We start from the raw sequence: 13,630 nt of genomic DNA on the forward strand, positions 1-13,630 counted from the left end.
GCAAAGCTCATGGTGGAATTTATTTTTTCAAGGGGGTTATGCACCGGCTGTCTCTGTGCCCATATCTAGAATGGTTTTGGAGCTGTTAAAAAATGTTTTTTCTTTCAACTATATAACCTGTTAAATTCATATTGTACCTAAATCTGTTTACTTATTATAGGTACTTGTATAGCGCTGTCAATTTATGCAGATATATATATATATTATAGTACCTTTTAACATCTTCTATTAATTTTGCATCCAGGGAGAAGCATGAGCAATTTGGGGATGTGAAAAAACTTGTGACCGATGAATTTGTCAAGCAAAAGTGAGTAGTATTCATTGTTGGGTCTACTAGGTGAACAGTGGTGTGATCAGAGCAGCTTGGGTACAGTAACTCTGCTGTTTACAGCACACCACAGAAAAATGTGCAGTTCTTCTGCCAGGGTTCAGGAGCGAATCCTGCAAAGAGTAACTGCATACACATTTTGTCCCATTGTACTATTTTGTCATTTGTTCTTTTAAGGAAATGTCACAGCCTTTTAAAATGTTGTACTGCCTTAAAGGAGGTAAACCCATGTTGCTGGTATTATACCTTGCTGCAAGAATTTAATACTGTCATTTTCACCACAGAACTGCCTGCAAAAATGACCCATGCAATGCAATTTTGGCACTGTGATGCAGACTTTTAGGGGTATGCAGAGGCAACCTAATGCTGCCTCACCGCCTGTCAAGTGCAATTTAAGACCATACACTTGCATTTTTTCCTAATCGTCTTTCAGGACAGCCACCTTAGAGAGACCTTGGCTACTGCCCATCCAAAGAGATTTAAGCCCCCTGTTAGCCGCTGCCCTTCAGTTCTGGTGTTTTCTCCAGTCGGGAGACATCGCCACAGACAAGTCAGTCGCCACATAGCGCCAAGAAAAGATGCCCATCATGCAAAGCTACTATGGGGGAATCTTGGACTAAGGCGCTGTGTAAAGAATTTGTAGAGAGCTTAGTTGAGGAACATTCAACAGAACAGTGTACTGATTTAGCTACATCTGTTAAGGAGCTTTCCAGTCATTTTAAAGATTTAGATGCAAATCTACAATTTCCTCAGCCCCAGACCCCCCAGCCCCCCCCCCCCCCTCAGCCAGCACAGCAAGAGATTGCTCCACCCCCACCGGTGGTACCCTTCATAAATGGAAGAACACCAGGGGGGTACTAATAAACAAGGTGAAGATTATGATGGTACACCTTCAGGCTCCCAGGGTGAGTCAGAAGCAGAAGGGGTGGATGGTGAGTCAGCTAAAGCTTCCAGGTACATATTAACCCTTGAAAAGGTGGAGGATCTTTTGGGAGCGATCCACACCAACTTGGGGATCCAGGAAGAGAAAATCTTTCTCTTCATGATCAAATGTACCATGCTCTAGGTGAGCAAAAAAGGTCTTCCCGGTACATGAAGTCCTATTGGAAGCGGTTGAAAAGAAATGGCAAGGTCCAGAGAGTCTTTCTTTTTCTCTCACTATCGCTAACCAGTGTCAGGGGGATCCTCCTGGTGAACTACAACCGACAGCCAGCTGAGATTTTGCACTAGGTAATCTAGATTCTTACGGTCTCCAAGCCTGGCCAACGAGCGTGAGCAGGTTATAGTCCCGCACTTGGCCTTGCCACGACAGAGCCCCTGTGGAGCGACGAGCCTGCGAGTAGTTGTCTCGTGGGACACATTGACTTGGAACGCCCTAAGTCTTAACATACTCCTCGGCTTGCAGCACCCCCACTCAGAGTGGGAGGCAGTCTGCCCAGAGTGGAGCCAACCTGGTCCATGGTATGCTGAGCCCCTCATGTCCCTAGTGGCCTCTGGGGGAGGGGAGAGATGTGGGCCCACTCCTGGGGATAACAAGACTCTGTTCCTGAAAGAGATCCCCCAAGCCTAACAATCAGGAACTGGCCCTGCCCTCCCTGCTCCCACATATGGGCGCTGTACAATGTTACCTTGTCCTGTGGGGTCCTTTTTTTTAAGGTGGATCCCTGAGGTGGCCTCATGCCTGGGTCCTGACCGTATGGCAACGATTCTGGCCTGCCATCTTAAGTGTGGGCATCGGCTCTGTGTGTAGGGTACAGTGGCCATTTTCCCTGAGCTTCCTATGCTTTTGCATTGGCACCATTTTGTTGTAGCCTGGAGCTACACAGGCAGTTCGGACTCTTGTGCTTCCAGGTCACTTCCTGTGAGACGTTTTATCTGCTGAATACACTGTGAGGTGGTAAAGTATAGGGGCCTTTTTGGGCATTCCTCTGCTACCTACTGCTAATAAAGGGTGACTCCGGTTACAGCGCAATATGGCAGTGCGGACCGCGATCGCGATTTAAAGGGGCAGTACACCTTTTTTTGTGCAAAATGGAGTCCCAAGCAGTAACAGACTTCGGCGCATCCGGATCAGTGTCTTATGTCTTTCTGCAGCATTGGAAAATCTGGCATCAAAGGTGGATTTTGTAATGAAACAAGTCACTAGCCAAACACGGCCACTGCCTGCTCTGTCCTCTGATTCAGAGCCTGATATGGTCGTCACGGACAACCCCCCTCCTCAAAGGATCCCTGGCCTCGCAGTCGAATGGTGAGGAGGATGTCCTCCTCGGCTGCAGCGTGGGAACACGCTATGGTGGAAGCATTGATTAGTTCAGTAAGGGATATATTTAACAATGGATGATGAGCCCACACGGTCAGGAAAGCGGGTAGTTTTTGGCTCCCGCAAAGCCCAGAAGTCGGGTCAGGTGTTTCCTTGTCCTGAGGATTTTCACAATATTGCGAATGAGCAATGGCGGCGCATTAAGCATGTGCTGGTGGTGCAAAAGTGCTTTACATGCCGTTATCCCTTTGCTGACTCGGTCTCGAACCACTGGATAGTGCCACCTAGGGTGGATCACCCTGTTTCCAGGTTAAACAAATCTACTGTGGTGCCTGTGGAAGATTCCCCGGCGTTTACGGACCCGGTGGACAGACGGGTGGAATTCCTTTCCCGCCACCTACATCTTTTGGTGGGCTCGGTACTACAACCGATCTTTCCATCTGTTCTGGTTTCAAATGGTAACGGAATGAGTTAACTTGGGGGTAACTTGAACACTGACATTGCCATACGCCGCATGGTGTGGCTGAAGAGCTGGTCGGCGGACCAGGCCTCTAAGGAAGACCTTAACAGTTCTCCATTTTTTGGGTGAATGTCTTTTTGGAGACTCCTTGGATGAGTTAATCAAAGGATTAATGGGGGGGGGGGGGGTTAAGAGTACTATTCTCCCCAAATCCTTAAAAGGCAAGGTGTCCTACAGTAGGCGGGGGCCTCGTTCACGGCTTATAGGCAGTTTTTCGTGCCTCAGGGGTGCAAGAAAAAGAGAAACCGTTCAGAACCTCTGGAGGGAACAAAAAGGCTTGGTCGGGTAAGCCCAAGACTAGCCAGTCCGGTTCAGCTGACCAAGCCTCTTCTACATGAATAGGCACCCCCTCACCCGATTCTGGGGTTGGGGGGACGTCTGCATTACTTTTAGGAACACTGGACATCTCTGATTCAGGACACATGGGTTCACAAACTGATTTAGTTCAGGGTACAAGATAGAATTTCAGTCTCGCCCAGCAGACAGATTATTTCCCTCAAATCTTCGTCTGTCTCCAGGTCGCTTGCAGGATCTCATTGAACAAGGAGTGAGTGTGCCAGTTCCTCAGCAGGAACGGTTTTGAGGTTTCTAGACAAACCTGTTAAGTGCCCAGAAAGGAGGTCCAAAATTGGACGCACCTTGTCCTCAAGTCACTGCACCACTTTATGCGGATGCAGAAGTTTTGAATTTAATCCATTGGGTCGGTGGTAGCCTCTTTGAACCAAGTGGACTTTCTAGCCCCAATCTATATCAAAGATGCGTATCTACACATCCCTTTTATACGGGGGATATCAGTGGTATCTCCGTTTTGCAGTAGTGGAGGAGCACTTTCAATTTGTGGCATTATCCTTTGGTCTAGCCTCCGCTTCCAGAGTCTTCACCAAGGTTTTGGCCCCAGTGCTGGCTTTGCTACGCAGAAAAGGGATTGCGGTCCTGGGATATCTGGACGATCTCCTGTTTGAGAGCAAACTCACTCTGTCATGGTTCAGACCCTTCAGGAGTTCGGGTGGACCATAACTTCCAAAAATCTGCACTGATCCCGTCAATACAACTGAATTACCCAAGACTGACTTTGGACTCCTCTCTAGCGAGGGTCTTTCTTCTCGCGGACAAATTTCAAATGTTGCTGGGAGAGATCAGGTTGCCGATGGACAACAATCTCTCATCTCTGTGGACTTGCATGAGAACCCTGGGGCTGATGGTGTCGACCTTCGAGGTGGTCCCATTTGCTCAATTTTTTTCCAGGCTTCTGCAGAAGGAGATTCTTGTCAAGTGGAACAGGTATCCGCAGTCCTTGGACAGAATGTTTGAGCCGACTCACGAGGTCACGCTCTTGGTGGCTTCTGTTGCCTGCCCTGAGCCAGGACAAATCGTTTTCTACTGCTGTTGTGGACAGTGGTCACCACGGATGCCAGCCTGTCAGGCTGGGGTAGAGTGCCCAGGGAGTCTGGTCAGGAGTCCTCTTTACCGATGTTCTGGAACCCGGAACAATCAAGCTTTGCCTGCTCCACTGGATGAATCGGCTACAAGGTTCCCTGGTACAGATTAAATCTGACAATGCCAAGGCTGTGGCCTACATCAATCACCAAGGGGGCACAAAGAGTGCCCGGGCGGCCCAGGAGGTGGCTGAGATTCTGACTTGGGCCGACGAACATGTTCTGGCTCTCTCTGCAGTTCATGTTCCAGGAGTGGAGAACTGGCAGGCAGATTACTTGAGGAGTCAGGTTCTGGACCAAGGGGAATGGTCCATGCATCCAGAGGTAGTTCATCTGTGTGTCCGGTGGAGCAACCTGGAGGTCAACCTGTTTGCGTCTCATCTGAACAAAAAGGTGCAATGGTTTGTGGCCAGAGCTCGATCCTCTGGCTGAAGCCACAGACTCATTGGTAGCTCCTTGGAATCAGTATCGGCTGATTTTATGCCTTCCTTCCAATACAGCAACTGTTGAGGTTTCTCTGCAGGATGGCGGTGCAAAATATTCCAGTGATTCTGGTGACCCCAGACTGGCCTAGTCTGTCTTGGTACACAGACCTGGTAAAGATGGTCGTCAAGCCTCCTTGGCGGCTGCGTCTAGGGGAGAGGATCTGCCTGAGGGGCTAATCTTCCATCCTGCTTTACGGTCGCTGGCTTTAACGGCATGGCTGTTGAAGGCCAGGTGTTGAGAGACAGAGGTCTCGGTCTCTCGTGATCCTTACCCTGTTGAGGGCTAGGAAAGCAACTTCCAGAAAGATTTATCATCGTACATGGAAGATGTACATTTCCTAGTGTGCATCACAAGAATTACACCCTCGCTTGTTTCGGGTTACGAGGGTCTTGACTTTCTTGCAGAGAGTTGAGCGACGGTTGGCCTTGGGCTCAATCAAGGGCCAGGTGTCGGCCTTGGCTAATTCCTTGATCCGCACCTTTATTTAAGGGGTGCATCGTCTGGCTTCTCCTAGAAGATCCCCTTTTGCCTCGGTGGGATCTGAATTTTTTTGGTTTTGTCTGTTCATCAAAAGCCTGCTTTTGAGAATATTAGGGACATATCTCTGCCTTTATCTCAAAAGGTTGCCTTTTTGGTGGCTATTACTTCTGCCCACAGAGTATCTGAGTTGGTGGTGCTTTCTTGTCTGCCTTATTTGGTCGTCCATAGAGATAGGGTGGTTCTCCGACCGAATCTGTCTTTTCTTCCTAAGCATCCCAAGGAAATCACCTTGCATTCACTGGATGTGGTTCAGGCGATGAGGGTTTATCTGACTGTAACTGAGTCCTTTAGAAAATTGGATTCTCTTGTGTCCTTACTGAAGGATCTTGTAAGGGTCTGGTTGTGTCTGCTGCGACTATATCCAGATGGATTAGGCAGGCGGTTGTTCAGGCCTATTCGTTGAAGGGCCAGGTTCCTCCTTTCCCTGTGAAAGCGCATTCTACTAGAGCGCCGAGTGCCTCTTGGGCTTTTCGCCATCGGGCGTCTGTTACTCAAGTGTGTAAAGCGGCGACTAGGTCTTCCGTGCATAAATCTACAAGGTAGATTTATTGGCATCTTTTAGATGCCTCCTTTGGCCGCAAGGTTTTGCAGGCTGCTGTTTGAGACTTGTTTTTTCTCTTTAAGGGGTGATATTATTATTATTATTATTATTATTATTATTATTATTATTATAATTTTTTTTTTTTTTTTTTTCATGGGTAAGCTCCTGTTACTGGTTGAGCTTTTTTGTTACTCAATTGGCTACATTTTTAGCCTTGGAAATACGTTAACTGTTCGTTGTGTTTCTTCCCATCCCTCATGCCTCCACTGCTTTGGAAATAAAGAATTCTGAAAGCATAGTTGTGAGCAAATTTGTAATGTCGTACCAATTAACTGATGTGATTTCAACTCCGTTCTCCCCTGTCTGCCTTAACAGAGGTTTGATAACCTGATGTCAAAGGTGGATTTGGTTTTAAAAAATACCACTAGTAAAAAGCACTCTATACCCCCCCCCCCCCCCCTGCAGCCTCACATTCTGAGATGGATGTGGCCACCACGGATGAAAGTTACACTGAGGGTTCTGCGTCATCACACTCGGATGGCAGAGACAACATATCCTCAGCAGCCGCGTGGGAAAACGCGCTGGTGGAGGCACTAAAAATGGCGGATGATTCTGCAGCGTCAGATGTCTTTTGGCACTCGCAAATCCCAGAAGTCGGGCAATGTTATCCCTTGTCCGGAACTTTGACAAAAATGGTTTCTGACTAATGGGGGCGCCACAAACAGATGTTAGTGGTGCCGAAGCGTTTTAAATGGCGCCATCCATTCGCGGATGCTATAGCCACAAAATGGACCGTTCCACCAAAGGTGGACCATCAAGTCTCCAGACTGAACCAATCTACTGTGGTCCCAGTGGAGGAGTCCCCAGTCTTTACAGACCCTGTGGATAGAAATATGAGTCTCTGTCCCGCCACTTATATGTGATAGCGAGCTCAATACTTAAACCGATCTTCGTGATTACTCTGGTGTCCCGACTCATAACGGAATGGGTAAAGTAACTAAAAAGTGACCTGGAAACAGAACAGCTCCCTCTGGGCCTGGCAGAGCTAACGGACCAAATGGTCCAAGCCCTACTATTTAAAATGCCCCCCCCCCACATAATAGACGGGGGGCCTTTATTTTACAGCCCACAGGCGGCCATTTCGTGCCTCCGGCACACAGGAGAGCGGATCTAAGCCATTTATGTCTTCTGGGGGTTCCAAGAAAACCTGGTCGGGTAAGCCGAGAGCAACCCCCCCCCCCCCCCCCCCCGATCTGCAGACAAATCCCTGTCTGCATGAAGAGACACCCTCACCTGTAACTGGGTTGGGGGGACATCTGTTTCTTTCCAGAACCATGGAGCTCCTTGATTCAGGACAAATGGGTCCACCAACTGATCCAATCGGGTTACAAGATCAAATTCAGGTCCCGACCGCCAGACAGATTTTTTCCCGTCCTATCTCCAGATCGGTTGCGGGACCTACAAGGGGCGGTACAGGACCTGCTGTCACAAGTGCTGATTGTACCTGTTGCCTCCCTGGATACGCTTTGAAGTGTTTTATTCAAACTAGTTTACTGTTCCCAGAAAAAAGGGGAAAAGTGCATCCAATTCTGGACCTCAAGGCTCTGAATCGCTTTGTGCAGGTTCAGTGGTTTCAGTAACCTTTCCTCTTTGCGGACTTGCATGCAAGCACTAGGTCTGATTGTTTTGTGCCTTCGAGGCAGTTCCGTTTGCTCAGTTCTGCACGAGACCTTTGCAAAGGGAAATTCTTGCCAAGTGGAACAAAGATCCAAAATCCTTGGACAATATGATTTGGTTGAGTCGCAGCACAAGGAGTGCTCTTCTGTGGTTGCTTCGCTCGTTGGCCTTTCCCCAGGGCAAGTCCTTCCTCCTCATTGTAATGGACCGTGGTAACCACAGATGCCAGCCTGTCCGGCTGGGGGAGGAGTGCTTGGGAAGCTGTGTGTCTAGGGGACCTGGACCATGGAAGAGTCCAGACTACCGATCAATATTCTGGAACTCGGAGCGATGAAGCTTTGCCTGAGTCACTGGACAAATCCTCTGCAGGGTTGTCCAGTTTGGATTGAATCTGACAATGCCACAGCTGTCGCTTAGGTCAATCATTAAGGGGGCACCAAAAGTGTCTTGGCAGCCGGTAGGTGGCTGAGATCCTGAAATTGGCAGAAAATTTTGGTCTAGCCCTCTCTACTATGTTGATCCCAGGAGTGGAGCACTGGCAGGTGGATTACCTGAGTCAGGTGTTGGATCAGGGGCAATGGTACCTACACCCAGAGGTGTTTCACCTGCTGTGTGTCCAGTGGGAAACACCCGATGTCGACCTGTTTAACTTCTTGTTCAGTGGAGAGGCTCAGAGGTTTGTAACCAGGTCTCGGGGATCTCTGACCGACACACTGGTGGCTTCTTGGGGTCAGTATCGGCTGATCCATGCGTTCCCTCCGCTGAAACGCCTGTCGAGGTTTCTGCGCAGAATAGAGGTGGAAGGGATCCCGGTCACTCTGGTTGCCCCAGACTGGTCTTGGTAAGCAGATCTGGTAAGGTTGGTTGCTGATACTCCTTGGAGACTTCCTCTCAGGGAAGATCTGCTGTCTCAAGGGCTGATCTTCCATCCTGCTTTAGTCACTGGCTTTACCGGCGTGGCTGTTGAAAGCCAGGTATTAAAGGATAGGGGTCTTTATGACTCACTGATTCCTACACTGTTGAAGGATAAAAAAAAATCTACCTCCCAGGAAGATCTATCATCGTACGTGTTTTAGGTGAGCTCCAGTTGTTCCTGGTTGAGCTCCATGTTCAGTTTTTAGGCTACGTTCACATCTTGGCGTTGCTATTACAGGCTTTTTTTTTTTTTTTTTTTTTTTTTTTTTTGTGTGCAGGCGTTTTACAGGCGTTTTTTTGTGCAGGCGTTTTTACAGGCGTTTTTTGTGCAGGCGTTTTTAGATTGACTAGAGACCAATGGAAAAACGCCTGTATTCTGCCCAAAAAGAAGCTCATGTACTTTTTTGGGCGTTTTGCTTAAAACGTCAAAACGCTCAGATGTGAACAGGGGCCATTGAAATGAATAGGATTTGTCTTGTTGGGCATTTTGAGAGCTGATCCTAGAGCAGAAAAACGCCTACATGTGAACGGAGCCTCCGGATTCAGTTTTGTTGCAAGCAGTGTTAAGATGAAAAAATCCTGTTTTCTTTATCATTCATTGTGACACAGCACCCACCCCTCTATTTCTGAGGGGGTTGGGTTTTTTCGTCTAACACTGCTTGCAACAAAACTGAATCCTACAGCTTTGTGAGTGGGGTGTATGCCTGCAGGGACTGCCCCAGAGACGTAAAGATATTTTTCCTGCATAGTGTCCTACTCCTGTAGGAGGCAGCATAACCTAATGGTTTAGAGGATTTGGAGCTGTCTGTCAATGAACTTCAGAGAAAAGGATTTTACGGAAAGTCAAAAATCCAGTTATTCCGTTGCAAGGCATGCAGTGCTTGTTGCGTTGCACCTAATAGCAATTTCAATTTTATAGTTTTGGATAAAGTGGGAAAGGGTTTAGAATTCCTGGTAAGTTTTACTGCTAGCTAGAGCTCCATTGGAGTGATTTCCCATCCCTTTCTGTTTTTGAGACAAAAAAAGCTGACTGGGATTTAGCATTCCCCTACTGCAGTGGTCTGCAAACTGCAGCCCAGGGGCAAGATGTGGCCCTTTGCTTGCCTTTATCAAGCCCCTGGGGCACTATTCCTTCTACACCAACAATGGGACAAAATTCCTGTCACTGATTCCAACAATAGGGCACTATTCCTCCCTCATGACATCAATGATGGGGCACTCTTTACTCCCACTGGCCACAGTTTACTGACCTTCAGACTTTTAGTGGGGGTAAACTGGACCTTGGTTCAAAGTCTGGAGATCTCTGCCCTACTGGAACAAAAGCATTTTTTCTCTATCGCTCATTGACAGACGTAGTCCTCGGTGATACAGCACCTTCGGGTTATGTTGCCTCCACAGGAGCAGGACTAGACAGGAAATTAAAATGCTCTGGCCACACCCTAGGGGCAGTCCCAGAGGGTATATCCTCTCTCTCTCTCTGCCTCAGCAAATCAGTTATTTTCTGTCTAGTTAGGAGTAAGGACCTAGATACCTTGCTGGGATCTTCGGTCCTGGCAAGATTTTTTTCTTGAATTTTTAGACAGCTTTTTTCTCCAGTGTTCCTGTGAGATCTTCAAGCAAGAAAGCTGAACTGGGCAACGGGCTGGATGTTGAGATCCGGTGGTCACCCCAGTTCAGCCAGCGCGTGCAGGCCATAGCTCCGCGCTGGGTCGGCCGCGACAAAGTCCCATTAAGGGACTGACCCCGCGAGTTAAACGTCTCGCTGAAACGCCAAAGACCATGAGTCACGGCGTCCGTATTGGTCGACAGCCCTCCCGCCCCGGTGGAGAGGGGTACTGTCAGGAGTTGGTGCCCGCCTGGTTCCGGTATGGTGAGTAGTATGTTCCCCCTTTTCCCCCTGACTGGTCTTGTGGTGAACGCGGGCCCCTCTCTGTATGGTAAGATAGAGTCCCCCTCTATCCTATAACATGGCACAGATCCCCCTACTTTGAGTGTGATTTTATGTGCAATAAGCCAGGAGGCTTGGTTTGGGAGCTAACAATCTAATTGTATACATGTTTAAAAGATTGTAATCAGTGGCAGTCTGGGAATCTTACTGTGATAAGAATAAGGTACCTACCAGTCAGAAGCCACGGACATGTAGACTGCCTTCCTAGTCAAATCTCCAGCTATAGCAGGCCTTCCGAACGGCCATGAGGTCCGCCAGGGCCGGTACCGCCAACCACGCCAAAAATCCCCATGCAGAGATAGTGTTGTGTGCCCTGCAGCACACCGCTATTCGGTACAGGCCGCCATTTTTTTTGCTGGATTGCACGAGCCGCCATTTTGGCGTAGCCTCGTGTCTCCAGCATGGGGGCGGCCATGTTTGAGGTGATCCAAACACCTCGTGGAGCTAGGGGAGGCGCCGGAAGGCGTGCAGAGGGGCGGAGCCGCCTCCTTTATTCCTGGGCAGCCAGCCAAAAGACTTCCTGTTTGTCAAGACAGCGCTGTAACCTGTTGCAGTTAAACTCTGAGCATCAAGTGGTGAGCCTGGGGGGCCTATCTCTCTCTCTCTCGATCGATCGATAGGGATCCCTAGCAGGTAACACTAAGGGGCTTATGTGGCGCTGGGGGTCTGTGAAAAAAAAAAAAAAGTTTTTTATTTTTGAATTGTATTATCCGGGAAGTTACTGGAATAATCATGGACCCTGCCACACAAATTCCCCCACCTGTTTCCCTCGAGGGGGCCACGGGACCCGCCGGTGCACAGAGTGTAGAGGCATTTACAGCAATTTTGGAGTCTATGGTGGCTCGGGTGGAGGCGGCCTGTCAGGGACGAGGGTCAAGGAAGCGACCCCCGCCTACCCCTATATTATCTGACTCAGATTCAGAGATGGTCACTGCAGTTGCAGGTCCCTCTGCAAGGGCTGTTACCTCAGGTAAAGCTCCCTCAGACAGTGAGGAGGACGTTTCTTCTCCCGCTATAATTCAGGAAGAAGCATTGGTGGACGCACTAGTTGTGGCAGTGCAGGAAACCTTAAAACTTGAGGTTTTACCGGCAGAAGCAACTGATACAGAGATTCCTTTTGGTACTAACAAGCCCATCAAAACGGTGAAGGTTTTTCCTGTACCCAAGTGTTTTGGTAATAAGATTAAAGGAGAATGGGAGCATTCTAAACGTACCTTTACTATTTCCAAGCGTATTGCTAGACGCTATCCGTTTGAGGAATCCATCATTAAGAAATGGACGGTACCACCAGTGGTGGATCCACCTATTTCCAGGCTGAATAAAGCCACGGTTATCCCAGTGGAGGACACTTCGTCCTTTAAGGATCCGGTGGATCGAAAGATGGAAGCAGAGTCCCGCACCATCTTCTCTCTGATAGGGTCAGCATTTAGACCAGTAATTGTTGTTGGTCTAGTTTCCCAGACACTTACTACGGAATGGGCGAGATTGGTACGCCAAGACCTTAGGGGAAAAGATATTCCCCAGGAAACATCTGATTTGATGGAACAGATTATACAAGGGCTACAGTTTATCTGTGACGCAGCCTTGGACACTACTCCCCTATTAGGGCATGCATCTATGTCAGCGGTAATCCTCAGACGTGTGCTGTGGTTAAAATGCTGGTCAGCTGACCTAGGTTCCAAAAAGACCTTGACGAATCTCCCCTTTCAGGGGAATCGTCTATTTGGGGCCACCCTAGATGAAATCATTAAGGATGCCACTGGGGGCAAGAGCACTTTTTTGCCACAGGCTGCTAAAGCTAAGGGACCTCGCAACAAGCGAGGACCTTTCTTTACCGCCCATAAAGGGTTCGCACGCCCGGCTGGAACAAGCGGGAAAGGCAAGACTCCTCCAGGAGGGTTCAAGAAAGGCTGGTCGGACAAACAGAGGACCAACTCAGCCAAACCCAAAGCAAAGGAGTACACAGCCTGAAGGTGCGCCCCCACCCGGTTTGAGGGTGGGGGGACGTTTTCACCGGTATTCAGGACATTAGATCGAGCATCAACTACTACTACCGGTGCGATTCTTCCCTTCCAACATTTAAGTACTACAGGGAGCGGTAGTCACTGTTCCCTGAATAGATCTTTTCCTTTACCTTTTCCTAAGATTAGTCTCAATTCCCCACAGGAATCGGATCTGGTTGACCAGACAGGCCAAGAAGCCTCTAGCCGGGTGACTTCGGTCCCTGAGGTTCAACCAGAAAAGATCACCCTTCCTGATAGTAATCAGGTATCTGATAAATGTGTGGGAACAGAAAACGACCAGACTTTCTCGGATGGTCGGGGCCAGATAGCTCTAGGGACGCCTGGTTCAGATCCAGTCAGCACCAGTGGTCCTAGAAATTCTAGGCTGGCCTCGTCAAGCCGGCCTGGCCGACTTGGACAGGCTAGTCGCAGACGTTCCGTGGGAACTTCGTCTCAGGGAGTGTCTGTGGTCTCAAGGACCAATTTACCATCGTGCTTTACAGTCGCTGGTTTTAATGGCCTGGCCATTGAGACCCAAGTACTGAAGGACAGAGGTTTGTCAGCTTCAGTCATTCCTACCCTTATTAAAGCAAGGAAAGCGACTTCCAGCAAGGTCTATTATCACACATGGAAGACTTGTATTGCGTGGTGCGAATCTTTAGGATTTCCTCCACGTACCTATTCGGTGACTCTAATATTGGCTTTTTTGCAACAAGGGGTTGAGCAGAAGCTAGCCTTGAGCACCATCAAGGGTCAAGTTTCAGCATTAGCAATCTTCTTTCAGAAACCTTTAGCTACCAAGTCCTTGGTGCGGAATTTCATCCAGGGGGCGCGGCACCTGGCTCCACCAGTCCGCGCGCCCTTACCGCCCTGGGATCTTAATTTAGTTTTGTCGGTTCTACAGAAACCTCCCTTTGAAAACATCAGGGAGATTCCCTTGTTTACTTTATCCCAGAAGGTGGCCTTCTTGGTGGCT

At 48.8% G+C, this 13,630-nt stretch overlaps 1 protein-coding gene across 1 annotated transcript in view; it reads left to right on the forward strand.

Annotated features, from left to right (window-relative positions):
• LOC309561000 (non-structural maintenance of chromosomes element 3 homolog) overlaps window positions 1-13,630 on the forward strand; it is an 80,835-nt gene that overhangs the window by 35,826 nt on the left and 31,379 nt on the right. Inside the window, exon 8 of the mRNA XM_082264708.1 lies at window positions 245-307. Coding sequence (XP_082120834.1) covers window positions 245-307 — 63 coding nt within the window. The remainder of the gene's footprint in view (window positions 1-244; window positions 308-13,630) is intronic.

Source organism: Pelophylax lessonae, assembly GCF_965119305.1.
Source record: "Pelophylax lessonae genome assembly, chromosome: 7".
NCBI classification, from domain to species: Eukaryota; Metazoa; Chordata; class Amphibia; order Anura; family Ranidae; genus Pelophylax; species Pelophylax lessonae.